Genomic DNA, 25,174 nt, shown 5'->3' with positions numbered 1-25,174 from the left:
TCTGTGTTTTTTGTGCTTTTTTTTAAACGTATAAAAGCTCAATAAAACATGAAAATCTGTTTTCGTTAATGCATCTCTTTAATTTAGACACAGATCACACAAACAGGCTTTAAGTAGCACACAGGCGGACAAATCTGTTCATATAAACTGATATACAACAAGCAGGTACCACAACAATCATGAAGATGGGCTTTTACCCAGCCGTAATGTAACTGTTAGCAAGCCTAAGCTAATCCTCTAAGATCAGCATGACTTACAAAACAGTTACAATATTTATAGAAACATTCTTTTAGTGACGTTATTACACAGATACATTCCTCTCAGGTCAAAGGATCATGTGCTAACTCTATAGTTAAAGCTATATACAGCATTAAATTAATCTAATTTGACCACGCTGCTTATTATTAAGTGAATGTGCCTGTGAGTGACATAATTATAGTGTTATTCTGGTTAAATTAAAAATTTTAGACAGAGCCACTGTTGAAGTTAATCTTGTAGCAACGACTTAGTGTCTTAAACAAAGTCAATAATTTGTCTTTCAAAGTAAAGCATTTTTAAAAACAAGTCACCATAATGGTAACATAGAGGTACATTAAAAAAAACAGTGTGTTATGACAGACAGGGCTACAAAGGAAACAGATTTTCTTCCATTGACAATACATTAATACAGCACAGACTGGACAACAGTGTATTGCACTGAAACACACACACACACACACACACACACACACACACACACACACACACACACACACACACACACACACACACACACACACACACACCAGTATCAGTAGTTGCACAAATTAATGTTAACTTCAGTTCCACTTACAGGCTTTTTAGAGCTTTTAACCACAGCTCACAGTACTGCAGTACTGTGAAGAAACCTTCAGTCTGTTGTTTACATGCCAGAATTAAATGATAGATTTTTTTTCTGCAGATGAGGCTTTAGAGGTTCATACAATGAAGCAGGATTTGGGCTTATCAAGGTAACTTCAGGATTAACCCTGTGTTTTAGCATTAACGGGGTTCATGCTGAAACACGTGGTTAACGGGGGTATATCACTGGGGGTTTATCACTACGGTAACTCCAGAGGGAATAATCTTTCAGATCAAACTCCACTGACCAATCAACTCTCTGGAAAACTGGATCAACAATCCTGGAAGATCCCTCAGTGCAACGACACTAAGAATGTTTGTAGTTTTTAAAGACCATCTAAAATCTTTATATTTATGTGACAAGCACCAGTAAGAAATACTATAAGATTATTATATGCACATTTTTTCCTTTATTACAACCATATTATGACAATGTAACAATATTATTGTTTTATAAGCATTCATATATGGTCAACATATATGATCCTAGAGAGGGCGGTGTGTTCAAATCTGCAGGCCGGATAGTTTGGCTTTTATTTTCTATTACATTTTAAGTTTTTTAATTATGATAAGCCAAGTGATGGAGTCGTGACCAGTGCCCTTGCAACCCTGAACTGGATTTTGTTTTTTCAATAGATGGAGAATTTATGAGACACTAGCAGTACAGCATTTACATTAGGAGTTTGTGCTTAGTGGCTCTAGACGACTTTGGCACCTGAAGTCACAACTGGCTCTGTTGCTTATGTAAATGCAAGTTTTTTTTCTGCTTTCTGATCAAGTTAGAAATCCGCCACTTACTCAGCGTCTTGTCTCACATCCTTTCACTGGAATTCCCCCTAAGCTGAGATATAAAAGGTGACAGCTCATGCACCTCATTTACATGTAGTACACTCAAACTCCGTCTGCAGAAGTAGGCAGCTAGATGTGCTTAAAAAGCCCTAAAAAAGCTTGTAAGTGTACCATTATCGCATTGACTACAGTCACATACAGCACTCATTGTCAGTTTTTAAATGACTCACCTCCTACAGTTTTAATTTCTAAGAGTGTCTGAAAGCATCTCTGAGGCTGCGGGTCGGTCCGAGTTCCTTTCAGCCCGACACGTGTCTCCTTCACTCTGAGCCTCCTGCTCTTTTGTTACGTGCATCTTCAGGTGCTTCTTCAGGGAGGACTGGTCAGTGTAGGTCTTCCCACACTGACTACAGAGGAAGATCTTCTCCTTGGTGTGGACTAGCTCATGTCTCTTCAGGTGACCGGACCTGCTAAAGTTCTTGCTACAGTATGAGCAGCTGTACTCCTTCTCGCCCGTGTGAGTCCTCTGGTGCAATTTAAGGCTGCTGGCCACTGTAAACTTCTTGCCGCACTCGTTGCAGCTGTACGGTCTTTCCCCCGTGTGCATCCGCATGTGGATGGTGAGGTGGCCCGCCTGGCTGAAGGTCTTCTTGCACAGCTCGCAGCTGTACGGCCTCTCTCCAGTGTGGATCCTGTAATGTGTTTTCAGGTCACCCAGGCCATTGAACCTCTTACCACACTGGGCGCAGCAATACGGCTTCTCACCGGTGTGGATCCGCTCATGGATGCGCAGGTTTCCCGCGTTGCTGAATGTTTTGCCACACTCCTGGCAGCCGTATGGCCTCTCCCCGGTGTGGGTCCGCAGGTGGACTTTCAGCTGGTTGTGTTCGTTGAAGCGTTTCCCGCAATGCGAACAACAATACGGCTTCTCTCCGGTGTGGCTGCGTTTGTGTATCCGGAGCTGGCTGGGGTGAGCGTAGGTTTTACTGCACAGATTGCAGCTGTAGGGTCTTTCTCCCGTGTGAGTGCGCTTGTGGGCTTTGAGGAGGTCGGCCCGGCTGAAGCATTTTCCGCAGTAGCTGCAGCTGTGAGCCTTCTCGCCGCTGTGGGTCTTGATGTGAATGTTGAGCGAGGTCGCTCGACTAAACGTTTTGGGACAGGTGGGACAACGCAAAAAGTTGTCACAAACTTCTAAAAACTCCTCTACAGGAACAGCAGGTAAACCGTCTCCTTTAGGGGTCACTGCTTCTGGCTCAGACACATGCCTCGTCCCCACCGCTGAATCCCCCTCTGCTTCTGGGTAATTTTTTGACACATACTTCAGTTCATGCTGGTGGAAACTGCCCCCATTCTGCTCCTCTTCCTCAGTCTTTATGAACTGACCGTCCTGCATGTATTGATCTGAAACAATGGTGACTTTAACATCGCCTTCATCACCACCGTACTCATGCCTGGGCCCCGGGGATGGCTGCTGATGTGCGTATTCATCACGACTGTCACACCTGACCTCTGTGCTCTCATTTTTTATTGGCTTCATTGTCATATTCAGAAGCACTGACGCCTGAGAGAGATCAATAGCCTGGCTTTCATCCATATCTGACTTTATGGATATCCCAGTTTCCATACCTGTTGAGTTCACACACAGATGCTGTACTGTGTGGTTAGTCTGCAGAAAAAGGGTTGAAGGTGGCAACTCCCCCCTCATCTTTTCTTTGCTCTTCCTCTTGACGCTCTTCTTGTCACTGCTGCATATGGACACCTTGAACATACCATTGGGATGACTCCCCCATTCTGCAGCTGAGAAGTTTTCAGTGGCCTCTTCTTCATGTAGATCTGTGAATTTCAAGCAAAATAATGAGCAAAGCAGCAGCTTTTAACACAGCTAAATGTATGAATAGTATACATTAGTAAGTAGAACTGACCTAACCCCACTGACTGCATGTCTCTGGACTGTGGGAGAACATCAAACTGCACACTGAAAAGCCCCGGCCAGATGGTCGATTTGAACTCAGGACCTTGCTGTGAGGCAACAGTACTTTCTTGCTATGTTTGCACATGTTTCAATAAATCCCTGCATCTACTTTCAATTTTTTCTGGCAAAAAATATAAATAAATGATAGGTTGCTCAAGACGTTTCCATTGTACTGTATTTTTTGCTGGTTCTATACTAATTAGCATCCATACTATACACAGTATTACTACTACATATTACAGTAGACATAATTGTCCTTTACAGCGTTGGCTATAAATGCATTGTGCGGTGAATTTGCGCATCAAAAATCTATTTTATGCACAAATATATAAATCCAACTGCTTAAACTATTGTTTGTTTGTTTGTTTGTTTTATAATTATGGTCATTTTATTTGGGGGAAGGCCTAAACCTCTTAGCACAAAATCTGCTTTTTACCTCATAAACATTTTGGCACTGAAACTAATTGCTGTGTTCTTTACTGATAAATAATTGGACAGTTTTGCCAATTATTCAGTCATTCTTTTGGCAACAAACAGTTGAAATAAGTTACGTTTAATATTCATAATTGATAGAGGATTCAGTTTTCTTCTCATATTTTATTTTCTTCTTCCGGCTGCTCCCTGTAGGTGTCACCACAGTTGAACATCTGCTTCCTCTCTGTCCCTAGCATTCTCCTCTGTCACACCAACCCTCTGCCATGTCCTCCTTCACTACATCTACGATTCTCCTTTGAGGTCTTCCTCTTTTCCTCCTGCCTGGTAGCCCCAGCTCTTCATCATCCTTTGTCCAGTATATCCACTATCCCTCATCAAACCATCTCAACCTCACTTGTCTAACTTTGTCTCCAAACTAAACCTGAGCTTCCAGTCAAAGAAGTAAAGTAATCAGCTGAAGTTGTAGCTGTAAAACATGCACAGCTCCATTATTTGCATGTAAATGTTCATGGGTATAGTGTCACGTGGTTCCCTTGTACATAAGTCTATCTGATGATGGTCCAGGGCATGCTTTAACTAACATGTCATGAGCGACAGCAGGTCACCATACCTCCAGGTGCAGACTCTGTGCTTGTCTGTGCAAAAAGCAGCCGCTTCAGGCCCTCGTTTTCAGACTCGATCCTTTGTATTGTGCCCTGGTACTCGGACAGTGTCCGGTCGACTGAGTCCAGGATGTCGCTCACCGTGGCTTTAAAAATCTCATTCAGTGAAGACTCTAGGAACGTTTTTAGATCCACGGTCTTGGCCATTGTAGCCTGAGCGGACACAGCTGCACACACTTCACCAGATGTGTGTTTGCGCAAGGTTGAAAGTCTCTGGGTAAAAGTGGGTGTGTGCGACCCTGCTGCCGTGTGCGGAACAAACAAAGCAGAGACAGCGAGGAGAGGACGATTCTGCTTGTAAGACGACTCCCAGGTTTGTAGCGCCCCTGCTGGTGTGGAGGGCAATTGACTGTTTGTGTTTGTACAATAGTGTTAAAGTTTCTTTAACAGCAACAAACGTACTTGTAGGAGCAGTAATAATCCGCATTACCCCAGCGGCAAGGATGTTCACCTAAAATGTTAGGTAATACTAATATTTTGATACCAAAGGCCATCCTGATGCTAATAATGCTAATAAATTTCTAGAGTATAGGTAACAAAGCAGTTCCTGGGATTCATATTTATATGTTAAATATATAAACCAACTTAACGGTATAAAAATGGTAACAGGGAATAAAAGCTTCAGTAAAACATCAGTTATTCGTTAGCAAACTCTTGCTATGAGTTACTGCAGTTAATGTGTTCGCTAACTGCTAACGAAGCTAACAGAGTGCTAATGCTAATAATATTAATGCCATTTAGAGACATTTAGAGATAAAAATTGACATGTTAATATAGCTATCACCGGACATTTTTATGTATATATTTGTAGGGCTTTCAATAAAATTCTTCATCTTTAGTTGCAAATTAAATTGAATGAAACTACCATAGATAGTTGCTCACCTCCCATTTTTTCGTATGTATACAGGAAACAGACTAACGTAAAGAAACATTTTATTTTATGAGCATTTTTCATGACTGACATGGGCAATTTTCACAAATGTAACACATATGTCAAAGTGCAGGCCTGTGCAGTCACAGACAGCTCCTTCATGGTACTGCAGCAAGGTGCCAATAATAACAATTAGATAGTATAGCTAAACATTTACACTTTTCATTCATAAACACAGAATTTGTATACACCCAAATACAGGCTATCCTCTTGCTTGGTACTTGTTGGACTGGCTTCTGTGAAAGTGCTGAGTAGACAACTGCTAAAGGAAACATTACATTTGCAAGTCAGTATCCAGCCAACCTACCAGGAAAACAGTAACAGTGAAGTGTAGCTCTACTGAACAAGAAACATTATAGACATAGAAAACCAATAAATGCAATTTAAGTATAATAAAAGTGCTATAAGGTCGTAAAACAGACAAAGTTGAATGATTTCTCTATTGATACCTTGAAAAGGTCTATAGCTAGGTTACATTGACATTACATTGATTATTGTTGCTCTATGTTTATAATAGATACTTGTGCTTGTGCTAGTTTTAGTTAAACAGGTGTATGATTGGATATGGTGCTATCATTTGTAGGCCATTAACTCTAGAAATTATACACAAACAACACCTGTCTCAACGGTTATTCTCGCTTTGTCACACGCAGTTTTTTGCTGGTTTTACAACTAGTGAGATACAGAGAGGCCAATTTACGTGGTTCCTCACCCCAAGTTTTTTTTTTTTTTTTGTAAGATATTTCTTTGCATTTTACACCAGTGATATAAAAGGCATACGCACAACTCTCTGAGTGATTTGATGCTAAATATAGGATGAATTGATGTGTGAGAGAGGAATGTCTTAAAAAATGTCTTGTATGTGTCAAACAGGCTTTTCTGCTCACAGTTGGCACCAGCAGAAAGAGTAACTGCTAATGAGTCTGGATACCTTCTGGTTTTTCCACATTGTTCCTAGTGGCATCTGAAAGAATGAAGTCGGGCCACTCCCCTTACCTCACTGGTGTCTCTGTGGTTGTGTGTGTATGTGTGTGTGTTTGCATGCATGCCTTTAGGCCAGTGGGGCGGGGGCCAGGCCTCTCAGGTGTCCTTTTAGTTCCTGAGTCATCTGCCAATCACAATGAACCTTTCCTTCCTCCTTGTTGCTGCCATTCAGCAGATCTTTTCCTCCTTTCCCTCCCTTTACTTGCTGTTCAGAGTGAAAAAAACGACGCAGGGAGACGTAACCACGAGTTTGGTCTAGTTAATATGGACAGGAAGCATGATGAAGAAGGTAAGGGAAGATGGTCCAGACTTGGGCTTGTAACCTACACTTAAAGGCTGCTAGGTGGATATGAGACTTGTTTGCTATACACAGCTCTGAGGCTTACTTGCAGGCTTCTCTGTGTCTGCGTGTTGAGTGGCTGTTTCTGTGAGTGCACAGCGATATAAAGCCGGTATAACACAGTGGTTTGCTTTTCTCTCCACAGGACTTAAGAACTCACAAGCTGGCTGATCATATGATGTCGCTTTAAAGAACCCAGAGGGGGTAAGTCACGCTTCACATTTGAAAATATTCCTCCTATAATGAGATTGGTTTTACTTTTATTTCTCTGAATACTATTATTATTATTAAGCCATTTCAAAACTTTTACTTCATTCGATGTGCCTGTGTTCCCTTTTTTCCCTCTAGTATCTTTTTTTCCGTTACCATTTATACTTCTCCTTTAATTTGTGTTAACCATCCCCCTAGCATGTAATTTTGGTGAGTATATTCCCATGCAATCTAAGCAACTTCTCGTGACCACACTCAGCTCAGTCAGAATATGTCTAAATGTTTTGGCTGAAGTCACCAAGTTTTATTCTTGTTCTCTCTTTTATTGTGTCTGAGGAATGTTTCCGCAAAGCTTCACAGCCGTCTGGCTTTCACTGGTAAAGTTTTTATCATCAACAATGCTACCGCATATAATCTGGTGCAAAACTGTTGCTGTATGAAACAAAAGTCTATCAAGGAGAGATTGAAATCAGGACAGCGCCATCGATGTTCAATGTGTGAGGGCTGCCCGTTACTTTTTAATTTTTATACCGTGCATTTTTATTACCGTCTGGAGAAATTAAAAGAAAAAGAAAAGCAACAATTTAAGCATTTTGTTTTCAAACACAATCTGACTCATTTAGAGTTTTCTCTCTTTGTTGCCTCCCATAATGTAGCACTTGCTGCACGCTAACAGGAACTGAGAAGTGAGCACCCACACAGGAAATGTGGTCTATCCCGGATGTTGGTTATCTGACGTGAATAAAATAATGAAGATAGACAGAAACTTTTCAATAAAAAGGCATTTTCCAGAGAGAGAGTGGCATAGATGAAGGTGACATTAAAGTAGTTGAATAATACTGATTATTATTTCCTCCCAAAGTGCAAAGGCAGGTGGTATTTTGGCCTCTGTGTTGACAGGAGAGACATCCATGACACTCTTTTGTTTGTGTCGATAACAAGCATTGTAATTAAAGCATCCACAAGCCAGGTTCGCAGTGCGATTTGGCGATAAAACGATAAACGCAGAATGCAGACAGTTAAACTGCTCACCAGAAGCAACCCCTCAGCCCCTCCCTAGGCCTCGATTCTCTATCCTCACCATGTACACCTCTGACTCTCTCTTGCTTGGCTGATTTTCTGTGGTCAGGAAGTACAAGCGTGCTTCTGTGACATTTTACTTAAAGCTTGTTGCACTGCATAACTGCAAACACACACCAAGAGTTTGAGATCCTTGCCAAATGAACATGATGGGATAAAAATAAAATTACAGACAAAACTGGATTATGTTGCCATACAAGTGGTGAGTGCAGTTTAACTATAATGATAATCTGTATTTGAATGGCGGCAGTTTCTTTACAACTAAATATAGCAGCGTTTTATGAATGGCTTTTTTGTCTGTCAGCTAATCATCTCCCCCCGGGGGTGTTTCTCCATTTTCTTTTTAATGCGAGATTCAAAGAGCTTTAAAACGTGGTAGTAGTTTGATCTTTTGTATTTTTTTCCTTTTTTTTAAATTGTTACAGATCTGTGAAAGGCAGCACCCGGAAGGGGGCTCACCTTAAAAAGTTCCTGTCTGTCATTTGGCCAACGAGGACATTTTGTAGCCATACATCTGCAGATTTTACACCTCTCACCACAACCCACAAATACACTGATAACTACTGAGAGGCGCTTATGGAGGAGGACAGCTTGTGCACCTCTCAGACAGTTGCTACAGATTCAGTGCTTCAGCAAGAATCGAGTAACTGTATAGATCATCAGTCCATCAATTGGGAAGAGGAGGCAGCAGCATTGTCGGATCAGGCCAATCTCAGCCCTAAGAAGGGCTGTGATGCCTCTGAGGAGGCGGAACAGTGGGGCCAAATGATGTGGCCAGTGTGTCATGTCAACTGTACCAGCCCCCCACTTTCCTTTGCTACAGTTCAATGGGACATGCCCGATCCCGCTGCAGAGCAGCCTCTGCTCATGACTGACAGCAGCTCAGCCAATGAGCTGGACTTTGAGGATGTCAGCGCTGTGACGAATGAAGGCAGCACTTCCCCATCACTTCACGAGTCTCAAGAGGATGTCAGCGCTGAGCTTTTCAAAGCGGAGAGCAGGGAGGAAGAAGCTGGCCTCGATCCACAACCTCTGAATTCAGAACCTGAGTGGACAGGAAGTGACACTGAGGTAAGGTTTTTTATTTATTTATTTATTTTTAGATAGATAAATAAATAAAGATAGATGGATATAAAGAAGGTGTGTGTGAGGTTGTTAGGTTGTTTAGGATTTTCTTTTTCCTGAGTGAATGTTCACACATTTACCTACAGTTTCCTGTATCGTTAACCCTTTCTTTACTGAGCATAACTCAGCATCTCTGTCTTTGGGTTGCTGTGGCAGGTTGAGCAGAGTTAGGTGGATCAGGGTGGATGTAATGTTAGTCAGATGAGCCTCAGCATGTATCTTCCTGCTCGCAAACCCACGGGCAATCACAAGTTTTTCTCTCGCAACTAATGTTCAGTGGCTCGTCTTGCAATTTTCAGCCATGTGATGCTGCAGATGTGCAAGAGCTGGAGACACGGTGGAAAGAAGACGAGCTGGTAGAGAGTAATAACGGTATGTATCACTCAGAGTTGTTGTTAAACATTCATGGCCTTGATGGCTTGCCTTTCAGTAATATTTTCTATAAGTTAACTGCATGCAGTCGTATTCACACGCTTCTAGTCCCATTGAGAGCAGAATCGGAAGAAGAGGAGGGTCGCTCAGTGACATCACATCCCGCTGAAACTGAGGAACTAATCGATACTGCTCTGGGAACTGGAAGCTCGGATGAATATGTGGACAGCTTTGTAGATTTAAAGCTAGAAGAGGAACAGAAAGACTCCTGTGTTCTGCTGACTGGGCAGGAGGAGTCAGGAGAGTCGGAGGAAAAGCGAACTTCAGCAAATGGTGACAAAACCGAGGAAGAGAACGAGCAGTGGGGCGAGGTAGAAGAAGGGCAGAGTGAGGCAAACGCATCCTGCAGTGAAGAAAGTGTAATTTGTCTGATGAATGTGTGAGTATCATGAGCTTGAAAAAGAGGAACAGGAAACATGTGCTAACATTAAACCCACTGAGTGAAAAGTGTGAATAAATCATCTGTAAAACGCTGTTGATATTCTATACCGTCGCTTGATTCTGAAACCAAAAAGAACTCGGTATGTTTAACACCGATTGCATGACAGAACATCGTTTAATCATTTCTGACACCAAGTCAGCAATGATTTTTCAAAAAAAGCTTTCTGGGTGAGGTCGACTTATTACAGTAACTAAATAAAACCAAGAAAAATCTTTAAGTCTACAAGATTGAGAACTTGACATTGTTCACAACATGTCAGTAAATTTAAAGGAGATTTGTTCAGCATTTAATGAAAAATGAAAATGAAAAATATGTTTGCAGAATGTCAGCTCAAATATAATTATCACATTATTTTTCTTAACAAGAGTGTGACTGGGTATTAGGTCCATACTGAAAGAACCAGAGACTTAATTTTGCCAGAACATCTTGAAAGTACTAGCAAATGTTGTCTCGTCTCCCGAGAGGAGGATGTTTTCACACCCATACAAAAATTTCTGCTTTCTGACCAAAGTATCAAATTCTTACTGACCTTTTGATAGTCAATTCTGCATTTTATTTAAATTCAGGTAACAAAATCTGCCACAATCATACTCTCAGCTACTCCTGTCTTCCTCAAAGGGGGTCGACAAAGAAGGATCCACGCTAGCTTTTGACCCCATGAGGCTGGGTTTGGGTCTCCTCCCAGTCCCAATTCTACATTGCTCACTCAGAAAATTTAAGTTATTCTGACTGCTGTCCATTCTCAAGAAACAATTTCTCCTAATTTAACCATGTAGTCTAAACTGTATGCAGATTTTCTAAGGAAACGAGTTTGCATAATTTTTTAAAGAAATGTTAATCTAGATATTATGAGGAGGGAGTTGCATAGCAACATAACAGCTCCTATGCAACATAACGATTTCTGTGCAACTGAGTGTGGTGGCGATATATTTTGATATATTTCCTGGTAATTTCTAATAATAGCTCAATACTGCTTTTAATAATAAATGCCACCACTGTTGAATTTTAGGTGATGATTATTAGAATAGTAGGTAGTTAAACTGTAAAAATAGAACAATGATGGCACTGACACCTATCAAATAGTGCTATCACAACTCCAAAAGACCCGAAGATTGTGGTTGGTATGTAATGGTATGTCTTTAACGCCTACGTGCTGTTAGCTAAATATACTTCTTTGACCGAAGACCTCCTACTCCTCATCTGGGTTTTTGTGATATAACACTTAATGGTTACTAATACACAGTTTCTCAGCTGCATTTTGATGTTTCTATGTTGCATTTAAATTATTTTGTCATCTAACACCAAACAAGTTGCGAGCATGATCGCTAAGAGCAGCTTTATTTAAAGTAGTGGTGTTGACAGAAGCCACACAGAGAAACAAGTCAGTAAATATCATGCAGAAGAGGTTGATTGACATCTCTGGCCCTCGCTAACTGCGTATCCTTCCATTGTGTCATGCAAGTTTTGTTTTTTTACTGTATAGTATTTTTGCAATAACTGCACTGCATATTTCGTGCACTTTTTAGGGAGGTACATCCAGAGCCCCTTCCAACTGATGACACTGGAGTGTCGACAGAGGCAGATACGCTAGTGGATCTGCCACCCCCAGAGCTTTTGGAGGAAAGCCTGCAGTTCAGCGCTGAAGAGGACCAAGAGATACTGAACCAGTTACATGAAGATCTCACCAGTCGGACAGAAATGTGTGAAGATGTCGAACAGAACGTGGAGCCTGAACAGCCAGAAGCTGTGGACAATGACGAGGGAGCAGCGTTACAGGTTTTAGAAAATGCAGAGAGGATAGAAAACAAACAAGAGCTGGTTGAAAAACTGGAGGATTTAAATTGTTTAGAGCAACAAGACTGTGTTCAAACAGCTTTGCAGGACACAGACGCTTCACTGCAGCTTGAGGTGCAGGACAGAGAGCCCGAGCATCTCGAGGTGACTGAAAACCCAGAGCAGATACCAGTAGAGGGGTCACATGAAACCGAGGAAGACGCTGACCACTTAGAACCACCCCAGCATCTGGAAGAGTCACCAGAGATGGAACTGACAGACCAGGTAATCCAACCTGACGATGCAGAGCAGCCAGAGGAGTCTCCTCAGTTGGAGCAGGCTGTTTGTGTTGAAGCTGAAGACCCTGGAAAGGCAGGGCAGCAAGAAGAGACAGCGCCTTCAGAAGACGATAAGGAACCAGTAAATACAACCGAAACTCAGGAGTTAAATGAGGAGGAAAAACAGGGTGAGACTTCAGATCTAACAGAAGATGTTAGGGGGACTGAGGATGGAGATTTAGAAACAGTAGTGGCAAACGGAAAGCAGCCCACGTCCCTGGAGACAGCGGTGCCTCTTATGAATGGAGGCGAGGTGGACAGAGAGAAGGCCCGCATCCTCGCTGAAAAGCTGTTCAAGTTGGACGAGATTCAACGTGGAGATGTGGTGAAGCACTTAGACAAAGAGTAAGAGTATATATTTTAATAGATTTGAATCATTTTAGTCTTTTGGTGGTGGCTCCACAGAAGAGCTCCAAGATCCGTATGTTTGCAAATGTGTGCTCAAACACAACAGATTATATCTATGTTAAATTTTATTTTTGTGACACATTTACAGTTTCCAACTTGTGAAACGCTTTAAATTAACTATAACCAGGTTACTTAAATCCATGTTCAAACGCTAAAGAAATCCAGAAGTGGAGACTTCGACAAATCTTCACACCTTTTTAAATGCAAAAGCATCCATTATTATTATGATTATATTATAATTTAAGCGTGCATACGTGTAGTAAATATCTCATAATTTTAATCTACATTGAGTCCTATCTGTTTTTGTGCAGAATACTTTTAAAAATGTAAAAGAAAATTCTGAATTTTGGACTAAATACTAGGACATATGTTTGTGTCTATGCTAGCTACCACCTCTCACCACTGCCAGGTGACAGAAGTAGGCTATGACGCACATATTATATGCTTTTTTTAAGTCAGCATATGGGTTTCACATTTTTTCAGATGTATATATAAATGAAAAAAAAAAGTTAAAAAATGTTACTAATCATCTAGTTTTCTGCCAAAGGCGGTGGGCCACTGCTATATATTGTATATTTTAAATTATTTCATTTATGATCTTAAATCATCATAATTTGCCCAAAAGAGACAACTTTGCGTTGTTTCGAAGGTGCTGATTTACTCTCAGCACCTTAGGGTTAGGTGCTGAGAGCAGGCAAGAGCAGCCAGGGATCGCACACCAACCCTCTGAGTAGCAGATGACCTCCTCTACCTCCTCAGTTGCAGCCACCCCAAACATATGAAACCTTAAGACCTAAAAGGCCCGCCTGAATTAAAACTCACTCTTCCCTCAAATTGAAAAAGCCTCATAACATTGAGTCACTGAAGCTGTTGCGGAGTGGGGTTGGGTAAGGAGGTTTGAGTGTGTTAATGCTTTGCCGTTGTATTGAAGAAGTCAGTATTTTTTCGTAACACCACATCCTTCCCCATGAAATAAAATTACAGATGAATGTGGCAGATAAATAAAGCGGTGACAGTGCTGACGTAGTTTATTTTTTCTTCTTCTCTCTTTTATTTATTTATCAATTGTTTTTATTTAGTAACGACTTCAGCCGCGCTGTCGGAGAGGAATACCTGAAATTCTTTGACTTCACCGGCCAAACTCTGGATCACTCCCTGAGGTAATAAAACAAACAGAAGCTTGGATTGCCTCCACCGACATCTCCTTTTAAAACGGAGAGGTTCAGAGAGCGTCTCCTAGTCATTTTCTTTCTTTCTTAGGTCTTTTCTCAAAGTGGTGGTGCTGATAGGAGAGACGCAGGAGAGAGAGCGCGTGCTGCAGCATTTCTCCTGCCGCTTCCATCAGTGCAACCCTGACTCCTTTTCCTCCTCGGGTGAGCCTGTTGTGTCGTGCTGCGAGATACAGAGATAGGAACTTACATTTAACAGATTCTTGCGTCAACATCACTTTTCTGTTTTTTTAATGTCCTCAGGGGCTGTGTTGGCTCTGACATGTGCCCTGATGCTTCTCAACACTGACTTGCATGGACAGGTAGCAGACATTTGTGGCATTTAGAGCAATCATTGTAAACTTTGTGCTGTAATCAAACATGTGTTGTGTGTGTTGACAGCATGTAGGAAAATCCATGTCGTCTTCTAAGTTTGTGTCAAACCTGGATGGAATGAATGATGGAGTGAACTTCAACAAGGATCTCTTGAAAGTAATACTTTCCTAGATTTTCAGTTTTTCCTTTGGAGAGCTCCTTGAGAAAAGTTCAGTCCTGATTGATGAAGCTTTTTCTCTCTTTGCAGAGTCTTTACAACTCCATAAAGAACGAGCCGCTGGAATGGGCTGTGTAAGTAAAGCGATTGTGCGTTAGTCCTCCTCGATTTTAATGCGTGATCTCACTCGCATATTCTTCCATTTTATGTCAAAGTGATGAGGATGAGCTGAAGAACGTGGTGAATGAAGATCCGGGCGACAATCCACGGCTGCGCTCAAAGGTTAACCCCTTCCTGGACATTCCTCATGACAAAAAGGCTGCCGTCGTCAAAAACGGGTTTCTCCAGAGAAAGCTACACGCTGACATCGATGGCAAACGCAGTGAGTGCGACACAGATACACATCTGAGATTCACGCTGCAGCTTTAGATACACCATCTACACATTACAACTACAGAAGCTGCTCATGCCACGAAGCTCCCAGTGCACTGTTTCTGTGCACCAGAGGAGATTTGGAGCTCTGCAGTTATTATGTCAGCAGAGCGTTGCTGACTTTTGCTCACAAAGCGCCTCAGCACACTGTGACTTCACGTGGTCTTCCACTTTGTGGCTAAGTTGCTGTGATGCCTAAATGCTTCCACTTTGCAATAATTCCACTTCCACAACTAGTCATGAAATATCTGTGAGTTAGGGACTTCCTAACAAAGTATTCCTTCCTCAGGATGTTTTCCATGTTTTAGAACAGATAAATAAGGTATGTTTTATCCCATCTGGTCTGAAACTTTGAATTTGAATTTGAAACTGTAGATTTTAAACAATAAAAGTGAAACTGAAAAGACTAAATCTGCTCTGGAAACCAACAAAATCTTAAATTAATTTGAAAATAAACTAAAAATAATCCCCTAAACTTTACTCTTTACTTGCTTCAAACATATAACGCTCTTAAAAAAATGGAAATAAATGTATAGATGTGCGCATGAGTACAGTTATTTTGAATTATCAAGAATATTTTGTAAATCGTTTGACGTTTTATCGTTCCAGTCTGTGCCTCAAAGTTACCGCTTAACCTCGTGAGGCAGAACTCTTACCTGTAACACCTCAAACTGAGAATGAAGCAGATGGTACAGTGGTGTAACGAGATTTTACAGTCACTGGCCACTTTATTGAGTACACAGGTTCAACTGCTCGGTAACACAAAGATCTAACCATCCAGTCGCATAGCAAAAACTCATGTGAATAAGATCACACAATGAAGTTCAAAACAAACATTAGAATGAAATGAGATGAGGTTGGTTGTTCGTGACAGACGGGATCATCTCATATTTCAGAAACTGCTGACCTTCTGGGATTTTCCCCACACAACCACCTCTAGGGTTTACAGTAAATGGGCTGAAAAAAGGAGACAGTAAGCAGCAGTTGATGCCAGAGGTCAGATGTATTGATGCAGCAGCTGAGTGATGCTGTCATGTCAGCGTAAAGCGTAATCTCTGAGGAATGTTTCCAGCAAATTGTTGAATCTGTGCCATGAAGACTTAAAGCAGGTCTGAAAGCAAAAGCAAAGTGAAACTAATAAACTTCCCACGAGGGTTTATTTAACTAAACTGTGATTTAGTGATGCAGTCAGATATTGTTTTGAACGCTTAGCTGTAAAAGGCTAAGCGTTCAAAACAACGCTTAGCCTTCCCTGCCGGGCGGTCGGCACGGACACCTCAGTTTATAAATGCAAGAAGTTGAGAATGAGGCGATGTAGGATTTGAAATTGACACCATAGGTGCATCTACTAAAGATCTCGAAAAACAGTTTTGAATCTCAGTGACCTTGAACAAGATTTTCAGAATGTTTTGAAAATCTTGTGAATGCGATAATTTGAGAAGGAAATCAGCTATGATTTTGAGATTTATACCATATGTGCATCTGAAGGCTGAGGGCTAACGCTGGCAGCCACCAGTATTTCTTTGCAGGAGGAGGTTTGGCGAATTTTAAAGAAGTTAACGTCTCCTTTGCATGAGTTTTGTTACTAAATGCTGGATGCTTCTGTGTGGTAGCACCATGGGGAAAGAGAAGCTGGAAGACTTTTGATGGAGTGCTTAAAGGAATGGTCCTTTACTTACAGAAGGTCAGTAACTCCATTCCTGCTTTGTTAATAGTGTAACAGAGTCTATTATACAGAATATAGCATCATTTCCTGTGTTTTGTGATTGTGCGTTTCTTTATGTTCCTTCTTATGTGTTAGAATGATTATCGAAGGGATCAGCACATTATAGAGGAGGTGGTGAGCGTGCATCACTCTCTGGCTGAACCAGCAGCTGATTACACCAAGAAGCCACACGTCTTCCGTTTGCAGACGGCCGACTGGAGGGTTTTTCTCTTTCAGGCCTCGTAAGTCGCAGCACGTCCAAGCCGAGCATACATATGCGGGTTTGTGCCAAAGAGTCCAACGGCCGGTGTCAGAACAGCCATTTGTTTTTCTTGTCAGGTCCAAAGCGGAGATGAATTCGTGGATCAGCCGCATCAACTTAGTCTCGGCTCTTCACTCGTCGCCTCCGTTCCCCGCTGCCGTCGGCTCCCAGAGGAAGTTCCGCAGACCGATCCTCCCCGCATCGCAGTCGGCTGAGACTCTGGTACACACACACCGAGCTGTCCACTCAGACAAACCACCACTTTGTGTTTGTGTTTTGCTGTGGACATGCTTCATTAACCTTCACGTGACTGAACTTTTTGCTCACTAGAAGTGACAGAGTAGGCCTGTTATATTTTAATTTGTTTTTAATGGCTCTATTTGTGCTTCCTTTAGTCTAGAATAATGTTCTAATGTATTTATTTACGGTTTTCAATCATCTTGAGACAAAATGGAGTTAAAAATAGCAAATTAGGTTTATTTAGATAACCCTTGTCTTTTACTTCTCATAAAACAAGTGTTCCTTCGCTCGATAATATTAGAAAAATGTACATTTTAATGTATTTTGGTGTCTCCCACAGCCAGCATAAACATAAACGCTACAGTGATATCATTTCTTTGTTTCTTAAGTCCTGTTTTGAAGATTAGCCTTTTCTGCGATCTTTGTTTCAAAAAAACGGATAACACGAGGAGGAGCTGGTTAGACTGGGAATCCACTGACTCAGTTGTCAGCAAATAAACATACCACAGATAATCCTCCATTTTGAATTTATACAAAATAAACCTAATTTTTTTTGTCATTATGAGCTGAAATGAGAGAGAATTAGACTCATCAGGAAAGAGTTTGACCTCCAGATAGAATGCAGGTTTTAGGCCAGTCCACATGGGTTTTATTTTTTCCAACCTGGGAGCTACGTCCATGTTTTACACCAGCGATGTGTAACTCGTTTTACATCGCCCACTTTGACCTTAAGTGGGGCAGACCAGTGAAAATCCCCTTTTCAGTGTAAAGAAGTTTAACTACACATTGAATCCCTCAGATATTGTCATAGGAGAATAAAAGAAGTGCAGTTACAAAAATGCTGCTGTAGTAAATGGATGAAAGCTGTCAGCATGACTCTTTGGGCTTAAATTGTAAGAAATAGATGTGTAAAATTACAGAAAAAGGTTCTAGCAGATATGTCTCGATGCATGCTCAATCACCCGGGTAAGGAAATCTGTTCTAGGAACTAATTCATTCGTGACTTCACTAAATGTTTGTTTTGTTTGATATTTTATCAACAGCACAAGTTGTAAAATCTATGAAAATACAGTAAAGTACAGAAGTCTATGCCCTCCTTATAATTTTCCACTGGGCCAGGTTGGCCCCCCAGCCCTATGTTTGACACCCCTACTGTCTGTGGTGGCTGTAAATATTGAAACCATTAGAGGCATTTTATACATTTTGTATTTCAGTAGACGCATAGTGTGTCCAGCTATAGTGTGTCCAGCTATAGTGTGTCCGATAGTGCTTCTCTGCTGTTGTTTCTGTTGGTTCCTCACCAGTGTTTGTGTCACATTTATTTACATGAAGCCTCTCATGTGTTCCCTGTGCAGGAGCATCAGCTTCAGTCTCATGCAAAAATGCTGGAGTCCTTCAAGGTGGACCTCGAAAACCAGCAGCAAAGCACGCTGGACAGCAAAAAGGCCAAAGCCCGGGATATGGAGGAGCACCTGCAGTACCTGCAGCATGAGGTGAGATGGACCCAGGATTTTATATCCATATATGATTATTAATTGAGCCACTCATCAGCCTGTGTCCCACAGATATGTCGCTATGAGACCTACATTCGGGTGCTGGAGGGGTGGAAGAGCGTGAAAAAGACAGGCGACAGCGAGTTAAACGCACCAGACCTGAACTCGTTTGATAAAGCTGTATGCGCTGACTCTCTGGGAGAGGAAGATGATGTGGATGGCATGCTTAAAAAGTCCCACTCAAGCCCTTCTCTGGAATTGGAGGTGGCGCCTGCAGCAGTGGTCAAAGTCAGACGAAACATCTCTGAGAGACGGACGTATCGCAAGCCCATCATTCCCCGATGGAACAAAGAGGTCTGAAAGCTGCTTCGCTCACAGATCACACGACCAGTTTATATCCTTTGAAAGTTTAGATTCATGCACGCCGGAGGTGCGCTGACGTTACTCTTTTTTTAGTTTGTGGAAGCACCGAGCAGAGAACAAAGAAACACCCAAGTCTCATCTAAAAACTGCCTTAGCAACTTATTGATCTTGTGCACTTTTCAATAAAGATAAACCTCAGGTAATCCATAACCTTCAAACTCCCTCAGGACCGAGGGGAGACCCTGACCTAATTTTTTGAGTGACTTAAATTCCTGGACCTAATTTATTTAGTATTGTTTTAATTTTTGAATTTGAATTTTTGTTTTTCGGTACTCAGAATGGCACAGATGTTTTTCACCGTGCTTTGCACCACAAGAGGGTACTGTAGCACAGGATATTGCGCTGTGATATCGCCCTGCCGTCCTGTCTGTTGTGAAGTGGTTTTTCTAAAGAATCCTCATTGCACTTTTGTTTTTCTATACCATATGTATGAAATGTTTATTTTCTCTCTCTGTTACATGTTTTGTTCAAATGAAAGGTTCCTTTTCCACAATAAAATATAACTTACATTTATTATTCAGTATTCTGGAGACACTTTTGGTTTCAGCTCCTGTTATTTATCATCACTTTTTAGCACATTTTCAAGACAACCTTGTTTTTATAGACACAAATGCCGTCACTGATATTAGAATATCTGCCATAAAGCTCAGAGATACTTGTGTGGCACTTGTTTTCACAACAAAATGAATCTGAATCGATTTTTGGACTGTAATTTATTTGTTTTGTGCCGTCTTACATATCTTATAATTGTATTTTTGATCCGTTAAAGACTAAAAGTTTAATTGATTTTATTAGTTACCCCTAATACGGTTAAACGTGTGTGTTTGTTGGTTGGATTTCTGGCCAGTGTACTCTGTTAGTTTGACAACAAAATGCACACTGCATCTTAGCTCCTCTATTTTTGTTTTTAACTACAAAACTCGGTCATAATGGACTCATCAGCCATGTTATTGGGCACACATTGTCAGTACCTTGCTGGATCCAGATTCCTCAGAGATTTTGGGCTATAGTAACATGAAAGCGTCACACAGGTGCTGCAGATTTGTCAGCTGCACATCCAGGATGTGAACCTCCCGTTCCACCAGATTCTAAAGGTGCTTTTATGAACTGAGACCTGATGACTGTGGAGGCCATTTGAGTACAGTGAGCTCCTTGTCATGTTTATGAAACCAGTTTGAGATCATTTGAGTTTGAGCTGGGATCAGCATAGTCAACAGCAATAATCAGGTAGGCTGTGGTGTTTAAACAATGCTCAGCTGGTACTAAGTGGTCCAAAGCATGCCTAGAAATTATCCCCCCTCCCCATTATGCTACCATCAGCTGCCTGAACCCATCCATGGTTCAGGCTGCTGGGTCAGTGCTTTCATGTTGTGTACTCCAACCTGCGTCCCTACCATCCAGATATAACAGCAGAAATATAGACTCATCAGACCAGGAATTGGTTTTCCAATAGCCTCAGTTTCCTGTTCTTAGCTGACAGGAGTGGAATCCGCTCTTCTGCAGCTGAAGCCCATCTGCTTCAAGGTTTGGTGTGTTGTGTGTTCAGGTATGCTCTTCTGTATTTTTTACCTTTTACCTTCATCTCAGCTCGAACAGTCTGGCCATTCTACTCTAATCCAGAGTCTCCTGTTTGAACTTCAGCGTGTTGTCTTGATCACATCTGCCCACATAAATTTGTTTCTTGTAAACTTGTTTGGCTGAAGTGTATACAGTGGGGCAAAAAAGTATTTAGTCAGCCACCGATTGTGCAAGTTCCCCCACCTAAAATGATGACAGAGGTCAGTAATTTGCACCAGAGGTACACTTCAACTGTGAGAGACAGAATGTGAAAAAAAATCCATGAATCCACATGGTAGGATTTGTAAAGAATGTATTTGTAAATCAGGGTGGAAAATAAGTATTTGGTCAATAACAAAAATACAACTCAATACTTTGTAACATAACCTTTGTTGGCAATAACAGAGGTCAAACGTTTACTATAGGTCTTTACCAGGTTTGCACACACAGTAGCTGGTATTTTGGCCCATTCCTCCATGCAGATCTTCTCGAGAGCAGTGATGTTTTGGGGCTGTCGCCGAGCAACACGGACTTTCAACTCCCGCCACAGATTTTCTATGGGGTTGAGGTCTGGAGACTGGCTAGGCCACTCCAGGACTTTCAAATGCTTCTTACGGAGCCACTCCTTTGTTGCCCGGGCGGTGTGTTTTGGATCATTGTCATGTTGGAAGACCCAGCCTCGTTTCATCTTCAAAGTTCTCACTGATGGAAGGAGGTTTTGGCTCAAAATCTCACGATACATGGCCCCATTCATTCTGTCCTTAACACGGATCAGTCGTCCTGTCCCCTTGGCAGAAAAACAGCCCCATAGCATGATGTTTCCACCCCCATGCTTCACAGTAGGTATGGTGTTCTTGGGATGCAACTCAGTATTCTTCTTCCTCCAAACACGACGAGTTGAGTTTATACCAAAAAGTTCTACTTTGGTTTCATCTGACCACATGACATTCTCCCAATCCTCTGCTGTATCATCCATGTGCTCTCTGGCAAACTTCAGACGGGCCTGGACATGCACTGGCTTCAGCAGCGGAACACGTCTGGCACTGCGGGATTTGATTCCCTGCCGTTGTAGTGTGTTACTGATGGTGACCTTTGTTACTTTGGTCCCAGCTCTCTGCAGGTCATTCACCACGTCCCCCCGTGTGGTTCTGGGATCTTTGCTCACCGTTCTCATGATCATTTTGACCCCACGGGATGAGATCTTGCGTGGAGCCCCAGATCGAGGGAGATTATCAGTGGTCTTGTATGTCTTCCATTTTCTGATGATTGCTCCCACAGTTGATTTTTTCACACCAAGCTGCTTGCCTATTGTAGATTCACTCTTCCCAGTCTGGTGCAGGTCTACAATACTTTTCCTGGTGTCCTTCGAAAGCTCTTTGGTCTTGGCCATGGCGGAGTTTGGAGTCTGACTGTTTGAGGCTGTGGACAGGTGTCTTTTATACAGATGATGAGTTCAAACAGGTGCCATTCATACAGGTAACGAGTGGGGACAGAAAAGCTTCTTACAGAAGACGTTACAGGTCTGTGAGAGCCAGAGATCTTCCTTGTTTGAGGTGACCGAATACTTATTTTCCACCCTAATTTACGAATAAATTCTTTACAAATCCTACCATGTGGATTCATGGATTTTTTTTTCACATTCTGTCTCTCACAGTTGAAGTGTACCTCTGGTGCAAATTACTGACCTCTGTCATCATTTTAAGTGGGGGAACTTGCACAATCGGTGGCTGACTAAATACTTTTTTGCCCCACTGTATATCACGTTTTAAACTGTAAACCGTGAACAGTAATTTATGCTGGTCATTTACCTGATCATACCTTCTTCAGACTTTTGGACTCCCTGAAACTGAGGCAAAGAGTGTTCAACTATTGATCAGAGGATGATTAAACCAATAAAATTATTCAAGGTCTGGAAAAAACAAAACCTGACACCCGAAGAAGAAAAAAACCCTCAAAAAGTGAAAAATATAAAGTCTGTCTGTGATGGTTACCCTTAACCCATCTGTGCCAGCAGTGTCAGACAGCAGAGCTCAAGGTGTGTACACGTCGGTTCTTGTCTGTGTGTCTGTGCATATGTGTGTGTGTGTGTGTTCCTGTCTAGCTATCTTTGTGAGGACTGAAAATCTGCATTCTACTATACTTGTGAGAACCAACAGTGACCTTTGAGGACACACTCACCGGTCCTCACAAGTTTGAAGGCCTTTTTGAGGCTCAAAATGTGGTTTTAGTGTCAGGGTTACAATTAGGTTACGGTTAGGTTTAGGGTAAGGGTCTGGGTTAAGCATTCATTTTTAATAGTTAGGGTTAGGGTAAGGGGCTAGGGAAACCATTATATCAATGAAGGTCCTCACTAAGATAGCTGAACGGGCTTGTGTGTGTGTGAGTGAGATCACTGCTCTAGGTGGCACGGGTCCTATTTTGTGATCTCTCAGGCTGACATGTCGAGCAGCGGCCGACCTGGGGTGACCAACAAAAGAGCAGGATGTCTAGAACCACCACCACCCCCACCTCTAAAGACACACAAATTCCCCACACAGGAATGTGATGCGACAATAAGGAAACACAATGAAGAGCACAGACAATACAGACAAGCACACACCGTCCCGTCTGCGGGTCAGAATCGGATGAACGCACTGAACAAATGGACGTTTCATTGCACCTGAAGCTGTTTTTGTATATTTAGATCTTTTCCCCTCCTGGACGGACAGACATGAGAGAAACCCGGGATTCTCCATCAGGCGATGAAGCCCAGCTTGTCCTCTGAATGGAAACTGTCTCCATTCATTCACGGAAATAACAACAGCTCATTAAGATAAAGTCAGATTGTGCAGATGAGGGTGACTGATTGGCCACATGAGTGACGGGGGCCCGGGGCCGTCACAGCACCTCCAGAGGGGCGGGGAGGGGCCGACGCCATCTCGGCTAACCTACATGCTCTCGGGCCTGTGACGAAATGTTACAGCGAGAGGCAGCCATTAGCGTCTCCTGCTTTTCCAGCTCAGACACAAACGCTTTAATAATGGTTTACATTCCGGGGTCGCAATCTGTGCCGAAGGTGCCCGTTTGGCGGTGGCGTCGCAGAGGATCTCTGGAGCGGGAGCACTTCTCACATGGCCTGTGGACCATGACTTCAGCCGGTGATGGTGGTGGGCCTGTTTTGGAGTGACCCTCTCTCTCCTCCTCCTCTCCAAGAATAATAATGAGCAGGCTGGAGCAGCAGGGGCTGCATTAGCTGCTGGGTTCAGAGGGCATCCTTTCCAAGGAAGTGGCCTGTTTTTTTTGTCCAATCTGCGCTTCTCCATTCTGGAGCTTGATGCGTCTCAGTCAGGCCTGGATGGGTAATTAAAAAGGCAAGACCTCAAGTTGTGATCATTAGGGGCCAATCCAGAATAGACCCCCCTTTCCGCTATGACTCGTAAGGCTTCCTCATTTCATTGTGCTTCTCTCCTCCCCTTGTGTGTACACGAGGTGGCTTAAACATTGCTCAACCTCCACCCTGGGTCGCACATAAGCCGCAAAACACCTGAAAACACTGCCAGCAAACATAAACTTCACCACAATCAATCCTGTGCCCTTTTTTTCTGCCCTCAATGCTCCTCCTGATGCACATTCTCCATCTGCCGCTGACGCCTTGCACGCTCTACTTGTTACTTTTTATCTGCACTAACACTTCATTTCTCCCACTCTAGCTATTGAAATGTTTCTTTGTCTCCCCTCCACCCACCCACCGCCTCCACTGCCTCTGTCTTCACCCTCCGCTCTTGACTGCTGCTGTTGTGCTGTGTGGCTTTCACCGTCCAGGGCCCTTGAAGTCTCTTTGCGGTCCTCTCATGAGTTTCGTCTCCCCACTCAGACCCCACTTGCCTCTTTCACCGAGACATTAACTCCACTCTTATCCTCTCACGCTCTTATCCAGCGTCCCACGCTCGATATATATTTTTGAGGCAAATTTATCTTTTTGCATCGTTTTGGGAAAAGTCTTTTATCGCTGTAATCTGTTTCACAAGAAACAGGAGGTACTGTAGGAAGACATCTGCCTTTTTTACTCCCATTTTTTTCCCTTTTAACTGCACTCATTAGTGTGGCTTCTCTAGCGGCCAGACATTCTCATTTTATTTGCCAATCAGACCCAGTCCAAAGAAGTAGAGCTCCTTTTCCTTTTAGCAGCAAAGGAGCCTCTCTTGTTGAAAAGAGTTAAGCCAAGTGCCTTGCTTGAGGGCATTTTAATGCATGACCTCTTTTTACCCTTCATCGTCCACCCACACACACACACACACACACACACTCAAGAGTCTGACAGTACTCCTCAGGCGCAGACTGTGGTTTTTTTAGATGCAGGACAAACAGAGGGTCAATGCGGCACGCAGAGCGGATCGGGAATGTTTAACTTCTTTATCTCGTTTCATCTTTTAGCCCGTACAAGAATAAGTTTTCGAAGCAGTTCTAGGAATATTTGTGTTCTTCCTTTGCTTGGTAATCTTTGATCTTCTGTGTGCGGGTGGAGGATAAATCAGCACAATCAGCATGTCTGTGTGACGTTGAATGAGGTGTTTGTCGGCCG

General features: G+C 42.4%; 2 protein-coding genes across 9 annotated transcripts; one reads left to right on the top strand and one right to left on the bottom strand.

Moving 5' to 3' along the window:
• On the bottom strand, positions 1-5,578 carry LOC147325993 (uncharacterized). 2 transcript variants are annotated; one of them, XM_086300808.1, is made up of 2 exons: positions 3,591-4,674; positions 1-3,501 (listed from the first exon to the last, which is right to left on the bottom strand). In XM_086300808.1, the coding sequence occupies exons 1-2, from the start codon at positions 3,607-3,609 to the stop codon at positions 1,910-1,912; spliced, it is 1,611 nt and encodes a 536-aa protein (XP_086156934.1). In that variant the 5' UTR covers positions 3,610-4,674; the 3' UTR covers positions 1-1,909. The 2 variants fall into 2 exon arrangements, with proteins under 2 accessions (XP_086156934.1, XP_086156933.1); XM_086300807.1 differs by lacking the exon at positions 3,591-4,674 and adding an exon at positions 4,686-5,578 and having other exon boundaries at positions 2-3,501.
• LOC147325992 (uncharacterized) lies at positions 4,675-19,590 on the top strand. 7 transcript variants are annotated; one of them, XM_086300804.1, is made up of 18 exons: positions 4,676-5,050; positions 6,866-6,941; positions 7,138-7,196; positions 8,708-9,353; positions 9,707-9,779; positions 9,903-10,218; positions 11,808-12,737; positions 13,880-13,960; positions 14,061-14,173; positions 14,273-14,331; positions 14,411-14,500; positions 14,592-14,635; positions 14,717-14,883; positions 16,547-16,617; positions 16,735-16,880; positions 16,978-17,122; positions 18,496-18,633; positions 18,706-19,590. In XM_086300804.1, exons 4-18 carry the CDS (start codon positions 8,859-8,861, stop codon positions 18,991-18,993), a joined length of 3,156 nt encoding a protein of 1,051 aa, XP_086156930.1. In that variant the 5' UTR covers positions 4,676-5,050; positions 6,866-6,941; positions 7,138-7,196; positions 8,708-8,858; the 3' UTR covers positions 18,994-19,590. The 7 variants fall into 7 exon arrangements, with proteins under 7 accessions (XP_086156931.1, XP_086156930.1, XP_086156925.1 ...); XM_086300799.1 differs by having other exon boundaries at positions 9,888-10,218; XM_086300806.1 differs by having other exon boundaries at positions 4,678-5,050; positions 9,106-9,353; positions 9,888-10,218.
• Positions 19,591-25,174: the final 5,584 nt, after the last annotated feature.

Source organism: Aulonocara sp. 'chitande type north' Nkhata Bay, linkage group LG7, assembly GCF_057382095.1.
Source record: "Aulonocara sp. 'chitande type north' Nkhata Bay isolate Kocher_YH1m ecotype deep benthic linkage group LG7, A_spYH_male_GT1.1, whole genome shotgun sequence".
In the NCBI taxonomy this organism is placed as follows: Eukaryota; Metazoa; Chordata; class Actinopteri; order Cichliformes; family Cichlidae; genus Aulonocara; species Aulonocara sp. 'chitande type north' Nkhata Bay.
This window is presented reverse-complemented; position numbering and strand designations above follow the sequence as displayed.

Coding starts and splice junctions, on each gene's coding strand:
- LOC147325993 (XM_086300807.1), bottom strand. CDS start 4,884: ATGGCCAAGACCGTGGATCTAAAAACGTTCCTAGAGTCTTCACTGAAT. Junction 3,502..4,685: donor CACAGAGTCTGCACCTGGAG/GTATGGTGACCT, acceptor TGAAATTCACAG/ATCTACATGAAGAAGAGGCC.
- LOC147325992 (XM_086300801.1), top strand. CDS start 8,859: ATGGAGGAGGACAGCTTGTGCACCTCTCAGACAGTTGCTACAGATTCA. Junction 10,219..11,807: donor GTAATTTGTCTGATGAATGT/GTGAGTATCATG, acceptor TGCACTTTTTAG/GGAGGTACATCCAGAGCCCC. Junction 14,174..14,272: donor TGACTCCTTTTCCTCCTCGG/GTGAGCCTGTTG, acceptor TAATGTCCTCAG/GGGCTGTGTTGGCTCTGACA.